Genomic DNA, 22,158 nt, shown 5'->3' with positions numbered 1-22,158 from the left:
TTGAAAAATTGTTGAAGACTGTTCATAAAATTGTGACAGGGATGTGGTATAACTGTTTGGTTTGTGTAACTTTTAAATGGAATTTTTTTAATATTTCAGTTAATTGATGTTCAAATGGTGGACGATGGTACGCCCGTCAAATTCTCCTCACAAGTTCTCTTCTTTGTGGACAATTATGAAATAGTATAACAGATGCATTCAGTATGCCTCCTGCCAAACGGATTAAATCTAGAACAAACTTTAGTTAATAGTGTTGGAATAATTGAATTAACACTGCCGTGCTGAGAGGAAAAGGCAACTCTAGAATACACGACCTTGGATTATGAGGAAAAAAATAAGGAAGGGACAAAATTTGTGAAGTTTTATGCAGCAGCAGCAGCTATTCCATCTTGTTTTCATAGCAGTCATACTATGTTGGAGTTAGATAATGTAAACATGTGGAAAGATGTCAAGAATGGCCAACACATGCTGAATTATTTAATGTTCACATCTTCAAGTATCATTCATCACAACTGGCTGTCACTAGAAATCACTTCATCATTAAGATTACAACTACAGGGTTTTGTTTCCATAGTGAAGGGAGGGGGGGAGTGACAATTGAAACCAGATTAAAAAAATATATATAGTGACAATGAAGTTGAAAGGGCTAGAGTCTGGGAGAGTATGGATCTTTAGAGTTTAGAATTACCAATATGTCAGTGTAATGAGCAGGTGCCTGGACTTCTGTGCTGACATTCTGTGAAGAAAAGATGTATGTGTATTGCCAGGTGGAATAATGGAATTACTGTGGCCATGAAGTGCAGGAAAACTGAGGATTTTGAAAGTAAAAGTAATGTGGGGCATGTTACATTTGATCACAGGAAGAATCCTCGCCTTGGGTAAAGAGTTGTAACATACATATTACAAAAGGACCTGATTGCCTTGCACTAAAATTATTTATATTTATCTTCTTTGTTTTTGCATTCATTTAAAAGTCAAGAAATTTTAAGACGTGGAGTATTGGAAACACAATGAAAATCATACTGGATTTTACTGGTTAAGAAAAAAAAACTTGGTTTGGTGTCAAATTATAGTGCAGACATTGATAAATGATGGACAAGAGACCTTGATGTGGTACGGAAAAGAAGCTGGCAAAATGGTGGAACTTGGTTTAGTTTTTTTGCTGCATCTTTTCTTTATGCATTCAAACTTGTATATAAGATGTATTTGTATATTCCATATATTCTGGGGTTAAGGGTTGGTATGCCCTGAGAAACTGACAAAGTAAAGGCTATTGTTAACAAATCAGTGCAATTAAAATGCATGTACTGTAAACTGTCTGATTTTTGTAGTACTTTTCAGAAATTTTTTTCGGCAATGCTTCTGACAACCTTGCAATTTTGTTACTCGGATCTATTGCAGGGCTTCTGAGGGAAAGTGATAATATTTTGGAAACTGATGTCCTTTCATATTGGGGGCACTGTTGACGAAATGTCTTGAATGCAAGTAATAGGCATTTGAAAACTTTCCATTTACTTTAAAAAGTTTGACATTTCTTCACCCCTTCTGTCTGCCATGGTGAATGAAAAATAGCCAGAGAATGAGGCAAGATATGTTTCAGTTGTCTTTACCATGATAAAGTCCTTTTGAAGGCAAGGCCTGTATAAAAATTACTCTTCTGAAATGCTGTCTGGTTTTATTTTCTAGTTGACCAATTGTTTTGCTTTCACATCAAAACTAATAGTCCTTTTCCAAACAAGCATAACAAATAAAAATTTTCAATGAACTTTTATTTCAATAAAATATCAGTAAACAATCATGTAGGTGAAACTTACTTTAAATCACTGCACTGAGTATGTTTCGTCTGGTAACTTTTTCTCAGAAATATTGGAAAACTTCACATAGTATGAGGTACTGATCTTAATGTGGTCATAATGATTACTATAGCTATATAAAGCTATAATTAAAAGTGGATACTATGACAAAAGTACTTGAATAATTTACTTCCAGTAAGAATGTCAATAATTATCACCAGTGGGATCGTAAGCTGTAATTGTTTTCTGTAGAATAATTAGAAAGTATTAATTTGGAGAATGGAAAAGTTCGTTAGTTGTTTGTTATTCATCAAATGCTATCAGTGGGAACAGAGTGCAACTAATCCTAATTTAAAATTAATCTTGCTTTCATTTTCCTCTCAAAGCTTGAACATAACTGCAGAGGCTATTTACTACAGTACAACATAATATGGGACAAAGATATGGGCAACAACAACAAAAATAAATAAACCAAATATGAAAAAAAATATATATAAGATAATAAATACTGTGATGTCTTATTTTATATTTTCTAAATTTGCAATAATATTGCGGCTCTACGTAATAGATATACACGTCAATTCCACTAACCCTGACAACTTCTAACCGGGATATATGGTGGTAAAAGCAAATGAATATAATCATCACAAAATAAGCAGAAATCGCCTGTAGGGCTCGAAAATAATACCTTTTGGATCATGACTAACTGATCGGTGTGACTGAAATGCGCAGTACAGCGCAACACACTTCAAAAATCAAATCCAGTTGCAATTACACTAAAGAAATGACCATCCCCAGCAATGTAGGGTGATATAAAAACAACCTATATTACTAGGTAAGTAATATTGTTGATATAACTTAACAAATCAGCAAGACTTTTATATTGTCCGGTTGGCAGCCACGTTGGCAAGTGGCTCTTCTTGGATATATTACTGGCCAAGAAGAGCTACTCGCCAACATGGCGGCTGACCAAACAATGAAAAAATTGTGAAGTTGTATCAGCAATATTAATTACTATGTACTATATTTTGCTTTTATATCACCTTATTTTATTTGAGATTACCTTTTCCTGTGTTAACTTGCAACTGGACTTGTCTTATCAAGTGTATTGCACTGTGTTGTGCTGTATTGCAATGTATTGCGCATTTCAGTGACACCCCTAACTGATGACACTTATACTGGTAATAAATAAATAAAAGCTAAGGTAAACTTCACCAGTATCTCTGGACTTGGGTTTTTTTCTGAGAACAGGTCACAGCAATCATTGCACATGGGGCCTTAAACAGCTGATTAGTAGCATGGGATTTTGCAAGACAAGCATTCAAGCAATCAACATAATGTATATGTTCTGATAACAAAATTTGGGAAAAGAAAAATAAGCAACAATATGTATAAATATAATTATAGATACTATAAATGTTTTACAGATATCAATTAACTTTAAGGTTAAATACATATGTATGTAAAGAGATTTATCAAGGTATATAATATTTTAAAACAACACTTAAACCAATGATGATAAAGTAACATGATGCAATTATGCAATAAAAATCAATTATAAAGCTGCAATATAGTGGCACATTGAATACAGCTGAAATAAATTAAATACTTCATTAATAATAACTGAAACATAGGAGTAAAATTGCACACAATATGATTTGACTTATAATCATCTAAAACTTAGTCCAGAAATAGGTCATCCAAGAAAATAACCCCTGCTTTTCATCCATGTTGATTTCAGACTGACCTCATTTCTATCTCTGTCACACTATGTGCAGACCAAATTTAAGTGCAAGATTACATTTCATGTTGAGATCAAATCTCTTCAATAAATTCTGCAAACTGTAAATAAAAAACAGATAACATATGCCTAATTACAAATTACATCATCTGTAAAATGTTTACACTTTGCATTAACAATAAATAACACCAAGCTGAATACTTAGATTTCATATATATTTTGATGTTGTAGCTTTTTTGTTACCAAGCATGTTATATTTGGCATATAGCCTATTCAATATGGGTATGTTAATGTAGAAATAGTTCAATACTGATAATGCTTACAAGGTATCCAATACAACACTAAGTTAAAAGATCAATGGATAAAGCATCTTTGAATAATAAGAATCATAGATCATGAATTCACTTTTCACATAAAGCCAGAATAATAATAAGTCTTTATCACCAGACACCAGTACTAATACATTGTTGTTCTGTAAATATTTCACCGAAGTTTTTCTTTGATCTCTTTAGAAGTCTGTACACAGTACCCCGTGTTTCAGAGTGGAGAACTATATTTTTGTATATTTTGGTTATAGAGGATAGTCTCTGCCATCCTCAGGGTATAAAGCAGCTTCCTATGTCAAAAATAAGTGCATTTTGAGATTAGATTCCTTGTTTTATACAAATTGTTCCTTGGCTCTTAGGCTCAGGTTAATTTCAAGACTTTCCCCTACAACTCTGTGCTTGTTAGCTTTAGGCTGCAACATTCAGGGCAACTGTCATCACCACATCCAGAATAATGTTGTTTATTAATTTATATGTACGATTAAGAAGAACAGAAGATATTCTATATTATGACAAGCAGCAATTTTTCAACTAAATGCAAAGCAAAAGATGAATAATGAAAATTATTAAAGGGGTATGATCCCTTCATCATACTTCTGTCACTAGTATTAGTATATATAATTCACAAGAATGATCATAGGTCTAACCAGTTTGCTTAAAAGAGCACAAACATTGTTTCATATGTATTGCACATGTATCAAAACTGGGAAAATTAATGAAAATTATTTATACTGGAGACTTTAGATCTCAGTCTATCAGCACTTCTATTAGCCTTGCAAATCTTTTATCTTTAACAAATCTATACCAAAATTGTGCTTTTCTGTATCACAAGGTAAATGCGGAGCAGGGTAAATGTACCTGACTGCTTTTAGAAACATCAAATGCATATTTTACAATTGTGCTTTTACTTTGTGTCTATTACCACTGCACATCTACATTACACTACTGCTACATAGGCCACATTCAGACCAGTAGACTTAGGCTTCGTTCACATGCAATGTCTATTTTCTAAATTCTATTTTCTATTCGCGCTATCTTATGATCACGGTCTGTGCCCTGAATATCCTGCTGCGTAATTACTGGCAGCGCGAGCCAGTTACTTATAGTAACTTATAGTAACTGGCTCGCGCTGCCAGTAATTAATTACGCCGCGGGATATTCAGGGCACAGACCGTGATCATAAGACATACCGCGAACAGAAAATAGAATTTAGAAAATAGACATTGCATGTGAATGAAGCCTTACTTAGATAGGCCACAGGTCAAATATAGTAACCAACTAAAAAGCTTGCCATCTAATCCGCTAAAAGACACTGAATAGATTCCCCGTGGGGAAGTATTCAAGTGGATAGAGCATAATGACCCTTGGACTAGTTACTAGTCAACTGTTCTGAGTGCGGTCATAGAAAGAAAAAATGATAGCTACCATAGGTACAGTAGTGCAATTTATAGGTATCAAATGGTATCTCATTTCGTTGAGCAATCTACAACTAATTATGCTAGAACCCTGTTTTAATACTGAGTATGTTCAAGTCAACACTTCTCAATATCTACTGCTCCTCTATGTATCAGGTAACTTAGATCTGTTGCCAAACAAAATGTAAACGATTGCAATTATTTATTTTCATTTTTCTCTCTAATATGGCTTAGATCATAAACATGTCTTTATTATTGCTCACACCAGTTTCTTATCAGTAAATCTGTCACTGCTACAGCATCTTTCCGATGGGTCTATAACCTCCTGGTTCCGAGAATTAACCCTAATCTCTGTCAAAATGTTCCAACAGAGGTCAGCACTGCAAAAACCCCACCAGGTGCCACTACCAGTGTTGAACTTGACCACCAGATGTCACTAGCTTCCTACTGTTCACACTGGTCCGTCTCTCTGCTGGCGGCACTGCAAATAGTGTCCAACTCTTCCACCAAGGTCTCGTATCTAAATGCCACTCGGACATCAGGCAGGTTTGTCTTGGTAATGTCGTTACTAGCGACACCTTCCTTGTTGTAGTTTGGGCCAAGCCAGTGCTGTTTTACCTGAAATATAGAGGGGCTTGAGGTATGGTGACAGCTTCTGAATGCAAAAACATATTGTTATCTTGGTACTTGTATAAATATATAGCTGCAACTTTAGATAAATTGTCTACCCACTGTGCACTACCCAATATACCTAACAGCTCACCTTGTGTGTAAATCCACTCATCACTATACTGTATCTATCCAATATACCTAACAGCTCACCTTGTGTGTAAATCCACTCATCACTATACTGTATCTATCCAATATACCTAACAGCTCACCTTGTGTGTAAATCCACTCATCACTATACTGTATCTATCCAATATACCTAACAGCTCACCTTGTGTGTAAATCCACTCATCACTATACTGTATCTATCCAATATACCTAACAGCTCACCTTGTGTGTAAACCCACTCATCACTATACTGTATCTATCCAATATACCTAACAGCTCACCTTGTGTGTAAACCCACTCATCACTATACTGTATCTATCCAATATACCTAACAGCTCACCTTGTGTGTAAATCCACTCATCACTATACTGTATCTATCCAATATACCTAACAGCTCACCTTGTGTGTAAATCCACTCATCACTATACTGTATCTATCCAATATACCTAACAGCTCACCTTGTGTGTAAATCCACTCATCACTATACTGTATCTATCCAATATACCTAACAGCTCACCTTGTGTGTAAATCCACTCATCACTATACTGTATCTATCCAATATACCTAACAGCTCACCTTGTGTGTAAATCCACTCATCACTATACTGTATCTATCCAATATACCTAACAGCTCACCTTGTGTTTAAATCCACTCATCACTATACTGTATCTATCCAATATACCTAACAGCTCACCTTGTGTGTAAATCCACTCATCACTATACTGTATCTATCCAATATACTTAACAGCTCACCTTGTGTGTAAATCCACTCATTACTATACTGTATCTACCCAATATACTTAACAGCTCACCTTGTGTGTAAATCCACTCATTACTATACTGTATCTATCCAATATTCCTAACAGCTCACCTTGTGTGTAAACCCACTCATCACTATACTGTTCTTGGCCAGTTCACACATATCACATGGGCTCAGCTTCCAGACCTGGGCTGCAATGCTGTACTCCTCCATCAACGGCTCCTACACAATATAAGATAAGTCAACTAAGAAAGGGAGTCATAATCCTGTTCACCTCACCACATCTCTTCTCCTGTGTTGCAAACCTACATCAACTAATCACGGTGCAGTAAAAGCTTCCAAATAGAACTGTTAAAGTTTACATAAACAGAAAATGTCATTAACCTTGGATTCATACAGCAGTGATTATTTCATCTTTAAAAAATTCACTGAAACTTTGTATGTCTAATATCATGCAATGAACAATAAGATCAATAAATAACATATAAGGCTTCTGATTCAAAAGTAACTGCAGTCAAAGATACCTTTGTAAAGTGAAACTGCCATAATGACACCATGACCTTGACCTACCTTCATATAGTGGAACTTCCCTGACACCATGACCTTGACCCACTTTTGTAAAGTGAAACTGCCATAATGACAGCATGACCTTGACCTACCTTGGTATAGTGAAACTGCAGTGGGTCATCAGTGCTGAGGGACACCTTGAGGCCCCTGGCATGGTACTCTGGCAGTGGGTTACGGTGGTAGTTCAGGAACAGTGAGTTGTTACTGAGTGGAGACATAGCAATTCCTACCTGAGCCAGGTAGTATAAATACTGCAGCACTGGGACCTAGAGATAGGAAATCACTCAATTTATTAATTTATCAAAAATAGCAGTGCTGTGCACATATAAGATATTCATTTTAAAATTCAATATCAAGATGTTAGGTGAATTATTGAAGATGTTTTGAACTTATGAACAGTTCTTGGGAATAACTAACACGCAAAAATATATTATGGAATTACAATATGAAATTTCAAAACAATAAATTTTTCATCTCAAATTGACAACATTTCACCTTTCTGAGCAGCAGTCCATGGGAAATATTTTCAGCGACCATGAAAGCCGTGACTAGATGAGTCACATGACCTGCTTCCCCAGAGTGAGGGCGCAGTGTGAAAGTGTTGAAACCACGTTCCCTAAAAATACCAAATTGAATATGTCAAACAAGTGATTTCAACCAAGACATCTATGAAAACAACACTATTTTGAAAACAGATATAAAACATATCATGTTTTAACGTTAGTGTGAAAAAGATGGTAGAAATAAGAAAAGAAGGAAAAACAGAAAACAGCCCTATCTGCAGGACATCCATTTAGACCACTATCATTCAAGACAATCTTATACTAGTGACAGAAAGAACTAAGACATTTACCTTCTGAAGTGATTAAGCACCACAATGTTAGCATACATATAGTAGAGATAGTAGGCGTAAGGTGGGTTGTCAGCCATATGCCAGTTCTCTGGGTATGGTGTACTCTTGTCAAACTTGAACAACTCGGGCTTTGACTCATCGTCAACAGAATCAAACCCAGAGATCTAAAAAATAAGTTGGTACTAATCATTAAGAATAACAACATAAATCAAAGACAACTGGTTTTCACATTAACATCCATATAAGCTGAAGAGAACCATATAGCTCAGGAGGATAACATTTTATATCACTGGTTTTATGACGCAGAAGAATAAACAGGCACTCCTAAGGATCTGGATATTCTGGGCATTGAACTTCAGGTGTTCATTATCTTTCTTCATTCAATAACAAGAGTTTTCATAATAACAGGTACAGTAATAACACCTGTTTATGCCAAAGGATCATATGTTACTCAGGATAGCTCTTGGTATTGCTGGTCTTCAAACAGAGAACTAAACCAAAGGGCCTTTTGCAGCTAGATGTCAAGGTGTCAACTGCTTTTGTTTACTGGAGATCTTGTAAAAGATCTATACTCTGTGATGTCCAGGCAGTTTTGAACACTTTAAAACTAAATACTCTTTTATGCCTGTCACCCCTGAGGTAGCAATAAATAAATAAATAAATAAATAAATAAATAAATAAATAAATAAATAATACTCACATGTTGTAGAAACATGTGTAACTCAGGGTGACTCTTGGGGTCATTGGTGACTTCAAACAGAGGAAGAAACAGGTTCTCAATGATGTCCTGGAAGTTTTGGATCAGATTGTTGCTCTTGTAGATATCACTGAAATAACAGGAGACATACAGAGTGAGAGATGTCAGTGTGGTGTCCTTGTGATGGCAGCAGCTCTTCTTTAACATCTGAGTACTAACTGATACCCTGACTAAATATGGGCGACTCCACTTCAAAAGCAAGGCCCTATTCAGACCACATCAGCCATTTCTATTATCAAATCCATTACGAGTTTAAATAAAGTCAATCAAACATGCATTTATACATGTAGTTTTGCAGACTTAACTTTTCTTAAAGCATTAAAGCATTTTTAATGCAGAAAATTCATCATTACATAAGCGTGAATATACATCTCTCTCACACCATAACTTACTATAATCTGGGCATCTGAATCATCCACCTGTTATTGGGAGAGTACATCTTGTGAGTGACAGCCCACTTGGCGAGGTCGTCCCACTCTGACTGTCTCTTACCATAGATAGACAGCCGCAGTTCCGCATTGGTGTATTTACTCTCCTCTAGGTCACTCAGAACTTCCTGGAGAGGGAGTAGAAATAGTTTATGTTGATTTTAAATTAATTTAGAACTCTTCTCTTATTTGTTAAACAAGCATAATACACACTGCTGATATTTAAATCTTGTTAAATGCTGTTGCTATGGTAGCTGGGTGACATAGGAATCCATATGTGAAAGTGTTGCAGTTGGTCCATCCTTGAATTATAAATAAACTCTTGAAGATTTTTCATTAAAGTCTTGGATAAACTAGTAGGCTTTATTCTTGGAACAATATCTACATTTCAGTAAGTAGCTGAAACTGATCATCAATATTTTGCTACAAAATAACTTTGCTTTGCTTTAAGTTTGCAACAAGGCTCGAAGTATAAAATGAATACGAATCAAGTCAGATATAAAGAGGAGAGATTACCTTGAGCACTTTGGCCAGATATTTGCCCTTACAGAAGTTGTCTGTCTTCAGAAAGATCTCTCTCAGTCTGCTCTCTCCAATAGGGTTGTACTTGGCATTGAACTTGTCAAATCTATGGAACGTGTTACGGTCCTACGCATGGATAGAAACGGGAAGGTCACATACAGGGGCAATACAGGCAAGTGTGTGTGTGTGTGTGTGTGCGTGTGTGTGAATGTGTGTGTGTGCGCGTGTGTGTAAGATACAAACATGAGTCTTATATACTTTCAAAAATGAATATTTTATTTTACATCAAATAAGATTGCCAAAATACACATTCAGATACTCTGATCAAATTAAACAAATTGAATGTAAGAAGAGGTAATGAAAGTAACTAATATATAACAGCTATATGAAACTAAACAAGTTAAACCACTAATTTAAAGCTTAGGCAAAACTGAAATGAATACCAAGAACCAAGATCCAAATCAAAACACTAAAAAAGTTGAAAAGAAAAGGAGGATAAAGATTACTAATACTATGAGCAACAAAAGACTTCTGTGCAATTAAAACCATAACAAAAAGAGAACCTCTACATAAATCCTACTTGTTTCTACTAAACTATTAGATAAGAAACTATGCAAAAGCCTTATAAACTTCTCTTTCAGGGTTTTAGACTGCATTCGCACAGGTTTTAGATCGATCAATCCCCGTGGGGAGTGTCATTAGATTGCTATCAGCTTAGCCAGCTTAAATGTCTGTCCCACCTACTAAAAGCTGTAAGGGGGTAATCAACTTTAATGCATGCTCGGCTGACTGCATTTTAGTGTGAAACCCCAGAGAGTTAGGTTGATCCAGATGGATCAATTTAAATCTGTGGGAGCCCAGTCTTAGAAAGAGGTATTCAATATTTATTTCATCCTGGATGATAATCATTAAAAAAAACACAAATGTCTGCTTGAAAAATTCTCTTGGAAATTGTGCAACAAAAGGTGAACAAATTCAATAGAAATCACACCGCAATTAATCTGTATGTTAATATACCTTAGGTGAACACAAATTCAAAAGTCAAAAACTGTCACATGTTACTGTGAAACTTACGGCATGCACGTCAAGCATGTCAACATTGAGATCATACGCTGTCAAGTTTAAACTCTGAAAAACCTGCAAAATACCAAAATCAGAGAGAAATAGGGTTAATAAGCTGATGGAAGAGAGAGGGTTAACGTGGGTAAGTCATTATAAAACAGTTATTTCTTTAAATCCATTGTGAAAACCCTGTAAAATCACACTTCAAGAAGCACTTGGGGATGTGAAACTGCTGAGAGTTAACATGCGGCTATGTGCAACATAATGGGCATGCAGGGGGTCAATATTCAGGTCAAGGTCATCACACAGGTCAAAGGTCAACCCTCAGGTCAAGGACGATAAACTCACAGCGTGGACATCTAAGGTGTCTATATTCAGATCATACATTGTCAGCCCTAGACCTTCAAACACCTGACAACAGAAATAGCTTCATCATCAACACATTAACCAGGGTTTACAAGGAGAAGCTGATATGAACCTTCTCAACATGGAGAGCTACTGTTTATCACGTGACTAGCGACAGAAAGGCGCCTGGACGCTAAACTAAAATATCTGCTGGTGCTTAGCTGTTCAACGTGAATTTCATTTACATAATTTAAGTATGTACAATATGTCATGCATGAAAATAAACATGGAAAATACATGAAAGACAAAATATATCCCTCCTTGATAGCACCTGGAAATGTTCTCATAAAATGCTAAAAAAACATCCACATGCATGATAAATAATAATATAAACTGAAAATTGTTGGGAAATTAAATGATGTATTGAGCAGAAAAAAACCTGAAAAAGATTTTTTTGTGAAAAAGAGAGAGAGAGATAAAAAGCTCTTTTATCACAAACTTCATAAAAAAACGTAAAAGATTTTCTGTGTAGTTTTAAGAAAACCAGCCCCCAAAACTTTTCAGACAGGTTCTCCCCTAGTTACAGGGAAAGAAATAACTCGTACTCATAACGTACTGCTAAAGAACAGCACTTGTATGTAACATGCATTACAACAAAAGCAGGGGAAGCTTAACTTATAGACGACAGTGAAATTTGTACACAGATATCTCTCATATAAATATTTAATTTTCGTGTCAGCAAAAAGCAATTTACATTTAAACAAAATTGACTGTTTAACATGAGAGAACTGGTATCATGTTTATTTTGTATTCAAAAATAGTAAACTTGATGTTATTTACTAAGATGAGGGCAAATAAAACCCAAAACAAGCATGTTTTTTCCCCAAAATTAAGACTTAACAATTGAAAGAAGAATGATGATGGCGAGCAGTTGTGATGCAAGAAGGAAAACAAACATTAAAGAAAAAGAAAACTTGCATCTCTTTTCTTGTCATCTCGGGAACCTGTCTTCTTTTCTCTGGCAGACGTTACTGACTGAAAGACCTGGAAATGAAGGGAGACGTTCACTGTACCAGAGTTAATGAAGGTTACTGCAGTAATACAAATATAACCTTCCTTCTCAGCTCCATTTTCACCAGAACCACCCCCATTTTTTATAAAACACAATATTGCTTCACCAATCTCCATACTATCACCAAATTAGTGTTGTTACAACATGCATAAGGATATTAAACAGTTGGAGCTGTTCTGAAACCTGAAACAGAGTTGAAATATCATTACTGTCCAAAAGAAGAAAACCACCAAACTTCATGGATAAAGCACAGTACAAGGGGATTACCAAGTTTTTTTAGAACAATTTACACATATTTTCCCCCAAAACACCAGATACTGGTATTCACACATATTATTCTTATCATTTTATAATACAATAATTTGTAGCTGGAGTTATTAACGTAATTTTGCAACTATTTTTAACCATAACTTTTGTGACATACTTTCTTCTTATTACTTGAAAAATTGTCCCCTTGTCAGATTTAAAAAAAAACAAAACTTGTGAATGTGTGTGACTGTGTGCGTGTGCATGTGACCAATTTGCTTCACTATCATCGGTTTCATTACCTCCTCCAGTGTCATCTCCTTGCCATTGTTATCTTTACAAACGACATCGCTGGCACTGGTCCTCATAGTCTTTTTGATGAACCTCAACAGGTGCTTCTGGTTCATACTGGACGTACCATGGACGTGAGTGTCCACCTGAAAGAGGACCAGCAGATAAATCATAAAACCTGGACACTATGTTGTTGTTGTTGGTGGTGGTGGTTGTTAGTAGTAGTGGTAGTGGTAGTGGTAGTGGTAGTTAGTAGCAGTAGTAGTAGTATTGTATTTAATGTCTTTCAAATCCATATCATCTCCTCTTTATATATATATATTTGCTGTATTACAAAATCAACATCAATTAATCAACAGAAATTTTCCTACTTTAAGTGCTATTTTTAAGTCACCTGATCAAATCCAAGTCTAGAATTGACCATCTCAATGCATAATTTTCTTTGTTGATATTCATTCAAAATTACTGAGCATTATTGGAGCAACAAAAGCCTTGTTGATAAATAAATATCCCCTTGTAATACTGCACCTTTCTTATATTATAGAAATCTCTGTGGGGCACTTCCTTCTGTGCCGCTGCCTCTCTCATCTCATTTAGGAGGCTGTGAAGCTGGAACTTGGAGGACAGGTACGACAGACGTCTGTAGCAGAATGACTTCCTGGAATATATGATATAGTTTACACAGGGTAAGTGACACATTTACCATAAAACACAACCCATGAATTAAAATTACATGCAAAAGATTGACACCATCTATGGGCATGTTGGATAACTTGGCTTGAAAGAGTCATCAATAATCTATAATTTTAGACCACTTTGGGACAATATTCTTGTAGCCAAATAACTGGTTATTTTAGCCAAAGAAAAATTAGGAACTATATTCATGATAAATCTGAAACAGTGCAATCTTACTTCTCTCTCTCTCTCTTTCTCTCTCTCTCTCTCTGTCAACCTCTCTCTCTCTCTCAGCTCCACTTACAGAGGTCCGTCAGACATGAGGACACACATGAGGTTATGGTCATCTATGAAGGTTTCCAGGTCAGGGTACGGCCACTCTATGGGCTCATCTCTCTCTACGCACTCCTGGTCTTTGTACACATACATCACACCATGGCGGAGCTTGAAGTGACAGCCAACTGCGTCTGGGAACTCGATGTGGAAGGGATCTGACTGGATGTTTGGGGGCTCCACGTACTCTGCCATGGTAAGATATGGTAACAATTACTGAGTACATAATATGTCTTCTTCTCTTTATAAAGGTGTGGGATGAATTTACACTGTATAGCACAGGAAATAAAACAACAAAACATAAGCTGTATTGGATTGTTTTTGGTGGCATTCATTATTCAATTTATCAATTACAGTATGTGGCTTTCCTGAACTTTAATTCTTTCACTAAGTTTGTAAGTCTGATGAATATCAGAAGATTTGAAATTATAACAATTACATAAGCAACACTGTATTAGGATCCTAATCCAAATAAAGCTAAGCTATATAATACCTCTATCAAAACAAAAATCATTGAAATATTTGCTTTTATATTTAGGTTCCACAAAAACAACAAGTCACTGTGTCAAGGTCAGCAGGTCAAGGTCATCATGTTCAGTTCAACAGGTCAAGGTTATTGAATGAAAAGGTTATTTATCATGATCACTATTAATAGTTTTGCAAAGTTTGGTATGTGGACAAAAAACGTGATATATCAAATGTGCATTTGTTGGGTAACATGCATGAAATTAAGGAAGGCAGGATCAATGTTAATTTAGGACAAAATTAATGTATTGAGCTCTTTATGGTATACATAACAGTCCACAGGGGTATTAACTGGTACAAGATAATTATTAATCAATCAATCAATCCATTAGTGTGAGAGGAACACTTGCTCCTGGAAAAAACTGATAAAATTTGTTATGTTCAAAAATGAGAGATGAAAGGAGAGCAAAAACATATCTCTGGCTATTTTTTTTACTTTTTGTTTTCTTTTTCTTTCTTTTTTTTTTTTGGAGGGGGGAGGGAGGAGAAGTTTAAGAGCATTCTACAATGTTGCTACTCTATTGCAGAACATGAAGCACTAAAAGCTGTTAGAAATGAGCATTTTGCATTTAGGAGAAAAAACGTCAGTTAAAAAATGAAATGTGCTGGTTAAGTGATAAACACAATAAAGAAAATGGAGTGTTCTTCATAAGCTTTTAAAAAATACAGCTGCAATACTGTATTCTATTCTATTAATAGTAAATCACAACTTATTATAAAAAAAAGGATGACATTATTCATAAAAGCATGTGTACTGTGAGTGAAGTGCTCATTCAAATTCACAGACCCTTACAATATTAATGTAAGAATTAACATGTGTCACGCTATTAACACCAGAAAGCAGAATATAACACAGTAAAAAGTTAAGGTCAGTAACTTGATGCAGACACCACCACAATCACTGCACATCTAAATGGTGACGGTGTTTTCTTTGAATTAAACAACTACCTGGATTAAACTGTGCATTATAGTACATAACCCACTTAGCACTGCCACCTGACACGCAAAAGAAGTCAACGTTAACAAAATAAATAAATAAAAATGATAATGAAATTTAAATACTTATTTTTTTAAAATCAAAATAAATTGCAATAAAATGTCTATAAATACAGTATAACACACCATGCCATTCATGCATAACAAGAGGTAAAGTACTGCCTTCATTGAGTGAATACTTCACAAACCTCTGTGATGTCAAACAAACTAAAAACAAATAAGAAGTTTCCAATTTCACTTATATATCAACCCACCTGCTAAGAAAGTGATTTTCAGGACCTTGCTTCCTGGTTTTTTAAGGCTCTTATCATCTCTTTAACGACAACATTGCCATTTTTTCCGGCAATTCTTTCTCTCTCTCAAACCAGACAATATCCATTTTGTTCAATGCTTATTGCCACTCTTAAGACCACATAATAATCACAACTCAGTCCTCTCCTCCACACAGCCTCATTCTGACTTAAACCCACCTTCTCCATTTTTGGCATTGTGTTCAATTTCTTCAAACTCGTCCCCCTCAAAGATGCCTTTGGCCTCCATCTTCTGCAGGTGTCTGGCTGTGGTACCTGGGAAACTCTGTAAAGACATCGCCATGTACTTCTCACGGATCAGCAGAGCTCGCACCAAGCTCTTAGAGGCCTCCTTCAGGTCTGCTAGTGGTACCTAGGGGGATAGTGAGACAAAAGATGTTGATATTACTTTAAAACAAAATTTAGTGGAATACATGCATTGGCTGAGTATAAAGATATAGAGGATCTTGGAATTAAAGACATGGGCCAGTTTTTTCATGGTACCCTCTGGCTCCTTTTACGAGAATATATGCAAAGAATATTTCTAAAAGGAAATATCAAAAACAGATATCACCCTTACCCCACTGTTGTCCTCCCCGCTGATGCTGACTCTCTGGAACACGGTTTCCAAACATTCCGCCTCCACTCTCTCCTCCTCTGCATCCACTGCCATCTCCTGAAAGAGAGAGAGAGTCAAAAGGGACACAGGTCATCTAACAGACTTGGTGTCAGGGAAGTAAATTCTTTGCACAAAAATTAGAGTCACCTAGAATACTTAATTCAATTTTCCAAAAATTGCAAAATTGAAAAAAAAAAAAAAATTAAAAAATGCACTGAAGAACTTGACTTCAAGTCCCACCAATCAAGGGCTTTTATTTTTAATCTGCTGAAACACACAAGTAGTAACTTTTTCCCTACTTCTTAATAATTGAAAACTCTGACCCTTTAATTGTTTTCATTTATTCTTTCACACAGCACCAAATGAACTTGCTATAAAAGTTACACTTGTCACTGAGTGATGTGTAAGTACACACATTACCTGTTCACTGAGCATGGCCAGTTCTTCCTGCATTGTGTGCGCCTGGCGTACGAGTGGCCCGTGTGTGTGTACATGTGAGCCGTGTGTGTGCACATGCATGTGACCCATGTGTCCGCCGCTCTCTGCATGTTGCTTGGATCTTAAACAACAGAATAGACAACATACAGAATTAAGGAAGGAAACCATCAACCATCATGGCATTCTTTCACTTCATGTATTATTTTTAAAGACACAAAAATTAAGTTCTAGTCATTTAATCTAAGACACTGGGTGTGGAAATTAAAAGCAATATTTAAAATATCCAAAGACTGATGACAAAAAATTGAAGGAATAGTATTACTTCTATAAATACACATTTCAGTAGATAATTATCTGGGGTAAAGCTGCCATCAAGTACCCTTAGACTGTTTTAATTTTAATTTCTGTCGAGCATTATTATTCCTTGTACTACTTTACTATTACTGCATATCTTCATACTGAAAAATGTGTACGTCTTTAAATAGAGCACCTCCCTTTTGGTGTTGCAATACAAGACCACAACACAACATCAAATGATGAAACAAACCCAAACCATAACCCAGAGTTAATTTGTTTTTCAGTCCCTTCACTACTACCAGTGTCAAATGTATCACAAAAAAAAAAAAAAAAAAAAAAAAAAAGGCCTGATCACACCACGGTGTCCACACTTATATTAGAGTTAAAACTAACATAATATCTTCAACTATTAATATGCACACCCTCTTTATCTCAAAAATGAACTTGATGCAGGAATTTTAAAGAATTGGGTAAGTATTATGTTACATAAATAAATATTACGTTAAATCCAATGACTTATTTTTACTTATGGGAGACATTAAGCCATTCACTGCATTTTAAATTCACTTAACTGAATAATATCTTATAAAATCATTAATTGGTTAATATGCAGGAGACAATGAAGGGTATGGTGTCCATGTAAAATATCTATATTGGTTGTGGTGTCAGCCAAGTCCTGATATAGACACTTTCATGGACCCCATACCATTCAGTATTCCCTTACCCCTAGTTAGTGGCTATATGTTTCTGCATTATTAAAATATCATATCCCTGAGTTAGCGTTAAATCTTTAAAATAAAACTAATAAAAATATCATAAAATTCCTTCACCAGGCCTTTTTATGTATAAGGCAACCCCCTATGAATCTTGTTTCAATTACTGATAGTATATGACAAAATATTGGACAGACTGTTGCCAAGGTGATAAGATTTAGTCGCTAAGCAACTGCCTAGAGTAATCATAGAGTAACTGAAACGAGGCTCACTGGGGGGTATTCAACATGTCTTGACCAGTCAAATCAGCCAGTGGTGTGATAAAAGCACATTCCAGTTAATTTGCTATAATTAAACATGTCAGTTATTCCAGGAACATAGCTCTGTGAACACTTCTACATCTTCAGGTTGTAATTAAAGCAGGCTCCTAGATACCAGGATGATCAAATTACCCTACAGACTCTTTGACATTTCACTAAGTAGCTGCATCAACTGAAGGCAAAACTACCCAGAGACTTCTGCAGACAATATATGAGCCAACAGCTTTTACAAATATGACACAACATTGAAAACAAACAAACCCATGCGTGTAAATAATAAGGAAGCATGCTTGCATGCGTCACTGCTTACGATTACAATTACGGCAATTGCATGCAGAAATCATAACTTCAAGTCACAAGTGGCAGTCTGCTTCATTTTCCTGAGTGAAATAAACAGTTTACAGTTCTCTTTTCCCATTCCCAACATTTTTTTTCAGATCAATACATTACTTCATTTCACTTCATTAAGCCTTTGCTATGAGTAGAGTATATTTAGTCAATTATTTAAAATTGGGTTATTTTAGCTTCTAAATTACATTGTTAATGCTCTGCTGCTGAACATTAATTAAAGCAATGTAATTAATCTTGCAGGCATTTTCTTTCCAATTCATTCTGAAGTGATTTTCCCCAATTTCTCAATAACAAAATTGGCTAGATTCTTTCTAGATAAAGGAAGAAGTATTTCTGCACAGTGACAGTCGATTACAATCTAACTGGATTGTAACTTGGTATTTTCAATGTTATACATCTACTTAAAACTTCAAATTTCAACCACAATTTATGACTGCTTCCATTTTAACCATCTTTATTTAATTCCATCTAAAATGTGTTAATTACGTAAACAGCAATTCTGTAATGACTACATATTTTGTAAGATAGGTGAAAGGGCTGCCAAAGTTCCATACATAATAATGATAATATAAAAGTTGACGTCATGCTGGTCCGTAATCATTATAACCCAAGATGCACAATATGCTGGTTTCTACTCATCACAATTTTACTTTTTACCTTTTATCAAAACTCCATGTTGAATCAAGAATATGTGTACTGCTTTGGGGCAATTAAAAAAAAAAAAGCGAAAAAAGGAAAAAAAATTCTTTCTGATTATTTCATGTCATTACTATCAGACTGCTCTTTCTTGTATCTTCTAAAGTGAAGTTTCTATCCTTTCACTAAATGAAATAATAATAATAATAATAATAATAATAATAATAATAATAATAATAATAATGCACTATGATATAATCACAGTATAACCAAGTGGTAACAAATCCCCTGCAGGTCAGATATGAAGATAAAAAAACACAAAGCAATGCAATCTGCAGGACCACATACGGCGGTATTCTGTGATGTCACTACCACAGAGGTCATTACTCTTCATGCACACCTGACATCATTTCACACCTGACATTACTGGGACAATGATAACACACCTGGTGTCACCTGTCCCTGCATGCACCGCGTGCACCCCGCGTCTTGTGAAACTGCACCATGAACCACGTGAACAGAAAGACTCCATTCCCACCAGAAATATTTTATATACACTTATGAGGTATCAATTTTATAGATAATGCATTCACTTCTGAATCTGTTACTAGTATAAAAATTTATGGCCAAATGGCCCAACTCTTTTAAGATAATTTCATTTTCTACTTTATTATCATCATTGTTTCATTTTCTGGTGGAAATGTTCTCTTTGTTATCACCAAATTAAATTCATACGAAGAATTAATGCTCTTCAAACTGCCACCAGGGTGAAAGCTACATCTACTGAAGTGAAAGTGAAAGTGGTGTGAGGATAGAAATGCTTCAAACACTCACTCATTGAAACACAGTTTTGAACAAGCAGGCGGAATCCTGAGAGGGAGAAAAGTGAAAGTGGATTTATATTTTAATTATTGAGCACCATCAATGCATCAGAGAATGAAAGACACTCTAATATTTTACAGTAAAAAAGCACAGTTAATTACAATCAAGATAATAAGTAGTATTTATAAGGATAATATTTAGTTATCCTATAGTACACACTACTTTAATTTTGCAAGCTGAAAAGTAAAGGATGGCCCATAAGTTATTTTAGTTACAATGTTCAACAGACTGGTCATCATTTAAGTGAATATATATCTTGAAGAATTTATTAAATTATTAGAAGAATCCAAATATGTTTTCAATTTTGTAACTGAAAAACTTCAAATCTATAATAAGACTGTCAAGACCCAAAAATGTTGCATTTGCTCTAAATTTTGTGACAGAAATAATCTAAAACTCTTAATTGATTAACGCGACTACAAAAATAAAATAAAATAAAATAAAATAAATAAATAAAATAAAATCTTCAGACAGGTTAAGTAAAGGGATGTATAAAACAACAACTCTGATATCATTTCATATCTTCTAAATCAAAGTCAATATTAGACTGTTGAAGAATAAAGGTATAACTTGCTCCATAAGTCATGTAATATGTTATGCCAAAAATTGTAAAAGTCTAAATTAAAAACATGACATATCAAAAGATGTCACACTCTTTTAAAAATCAGTAGTAATTATTTCAAACAATCGCCTATTTCAGTTCTATTTCTATACTAGTAATCAATTAGGCAGCGTAATTAGAGGTACATCTGACCCAAGGAGCAAATGTCATTGATCTCAGCAAAAACATGGCAACTACAGAGATGGCTGAAACAGAATACAAGAAAAGCACAACTCGCTAGAAAATCAATCGATTAAAGCAAAATCAAAATGTGTTTGTCAGACACTTTTAGCTCAATTATGTGTGTACAGAAAGCAATAAATGAGCAAACAATCTAATGTGATTGCATTGCAACATAGATGTTATAAGACATTTTGACCATGACCCCATTCATGACATCATGCTTTGTAGCAGCTACATTAATGGTGGCATAAAAAAATTTGAGGAGTCCTTGACAAAGTTTCCTGTATTTAATTATACTTTTTATTTTGTTGTCAACGATTCTAGCAAAAAAAAAAAAAAAATGTGTATGAAAACTGCGTACTTTTAGATCAACCCAAATTCAGCCATTAACAAGCATCTATCTACAAGTAGTATGACGTAAAACATCTAAGCTCATCCTATCTAAAATGAAATCTCTGCAAAATTCACATTTCTTCCCTGCGAATTAATGATTCTTATCAGACCCAAGCCTGTCCAATATAAATTTGTTTACTCACTTGTGACTAAGTTGGCGTGCAAGTTTGTTCTTCTGTTCTCTTTGTTCAATGGGATACTGTGGAAGCTCATATGGCGCTGAAATTTCATTGGCTAATTCTGGGTCTACCAAAATGCGTTGGTGAAGGTGATCTGCGATCTCCTGAAATTTGTCATCCATTGGAGTGTGGATGTGTTTGGGGAAGCGCAGTTTCGTTGGAGAAAATAACTTTGGTGATATAGCTGTACCTAAAAGATAAATAATAACACGCTGTATACAATGATGAAATCGGCAATGATGGTAAAAAAATTGGTGTTAGCTACTGACAGAAAAAATGAAGCACAAGAATATCTTAGGCTGTGTTCAGTGTAACAGTTATTGGTCCAGCTAGATCAGTTTATCTCAGTGGGGATTCTCACCAAGGCGCAGTCAATGTAATCAGCCTAATTGTCTGGCACGTCCCACACACAGCAACATGAACAACATCCTGGACCATGAAATTTCTTGACTTTACCCTGGTACTTTAAGTTACGAGGGGCATATACTAAAACACTACTGAAATTGCAACAGTTATTTGCCAAAACTAAATACTACATATACACATATCCTTATTTACTGTGTACTAATAAACCACATGTGGCTACAAAAAGAAAATCTGCAAAAGCCTGAGACCTAATCAATTAAGATACCTAACATAAAATCATCTCATGCTTCGTAATTACTATTATAACTCACAGTACTAATAAAATATAAAAACCAAGATTAATTACTGATTAGAAAAAATAGTCATAAATATACCACATACGTCCCTTGCTCACTTCAAATAATAT

At 35.1% G+C, this 22,158-nt stretch overlaps 2 protein-coding genes across 9 annotated transcripts in view; one reads left to right on the top strand and one right to left on the bottom strand.

Moving 5' to 3' along the window:
- Nucleotides 1–1,314, top strand: part of LOC106181986 (coatomer subunit delta) — a 9,032-nt gene extending 7,718 nt beyond the window's left edge. Inside the window, exon 12 of the mRNA XM_013566590.2 lies at nt 100–1,314. Coding sequence (XP_013422044.1) covers nt 100–189 — 90 coding nt within the window. The 3' untranslated portion in view covers nt 190–1,314. The remainder of the gene's footprint in view (nt 1–99) is intronic.
- The window catches only part of LOC106181987 (AMP deaminase 2), a 26,888-nt gene continuing 5,342 nt past the window's right edge, over nt 613–22,158 (bottom strand). For 2 of the 8 annotated variants that reach the window (XM_087017325.1, XM_087017332.1), the window contains exons 2-20: nt 21,351–21,576; nt 19,983–20,018; nt 19,170–19,208; nt 16,814–16,952; nt 16,355–16,450; nt 15,955–16,147; nt 15,437–15,484; nt 13,935–14,151; nt 13,484–13,613; nt 12,967–13,101; nt 11,014–11,076; nt 9,934–10,065; nt 9,382–9,545; nt 8,933–9,059; nt 8,233–8,396; nt 7,875–7,995; nt 7,472–7,645; nt 6,924–7,034; nt 613–5,893 (exon numbers count right to left, since the gene is read on the bottom strand). In XM_087017325.1, coding sequence (XP_086873451.1) covers nt 5,720–5,893; nt 6,924–7,034; nt 7,472–7,645; nt 7,875–7,995; nt 8,233–8,396; nt 8,933–9,059; nt 9,382–9,545; nt 9,934–10,065; nt 11,014–11,076; nt 12,967–13,101; nt 13,484–13,613; nt 13,935–14,151; nt 15,437–15,484; nt 15,955–16,147; nt 16,355–16,450; nt 16,814–16,952; nt 19,170–19,208; nt 19,983–20,018; nt 21,351–21,576 — 2,489 coding nt within the window. In that variant the 3' untranslated portion in view covers nt 613–5,719. Of the gene's footprint in view, nt 5,894–6,923; nt 7,035–7,471; nt 7,646–7,874; nt 7,996–8,232; nt 8,397–8,932; nt 9,060–9,381; nt 9,546–9,933; nt 10,066–11,013; nt 11,077–11,349; nt 11,413–12,966; nt 13,102–13,483; nt 13,614–13,934; nt 14,152–15,436; nt 15,485–15,954; nt 16,148–16,354; nt 16,451–16,813; nt 16,953–19,169; nt 19,212–19,982; nt 20,019–21,350; nt 21,577–22,158 lie in introns of all 8 variants that reach the window. The other 6 variants (XM_087017326.1, XM_087017330.1, XM_087017329.1 and 3 more) reach the window with 6 other exon arrangements.

Source organism: Lingula anatina, chromosome 7 (genome assembly GCF_051362555.1).
Source record: "Lingula anatina isolate TDL-2025a chromosome 7, LinAna3.0, whole genome shotgun sequence".
NCBI classification, from domain to species: Eukaryota; Metazoa; Brachiopoda; class Lingulata; order Lingulida; family Lingulidae; genus Lingula; species Lingula anatina.
This window is presented reverse-complemented; position numbering and strand designations above follow the sequence as displayed.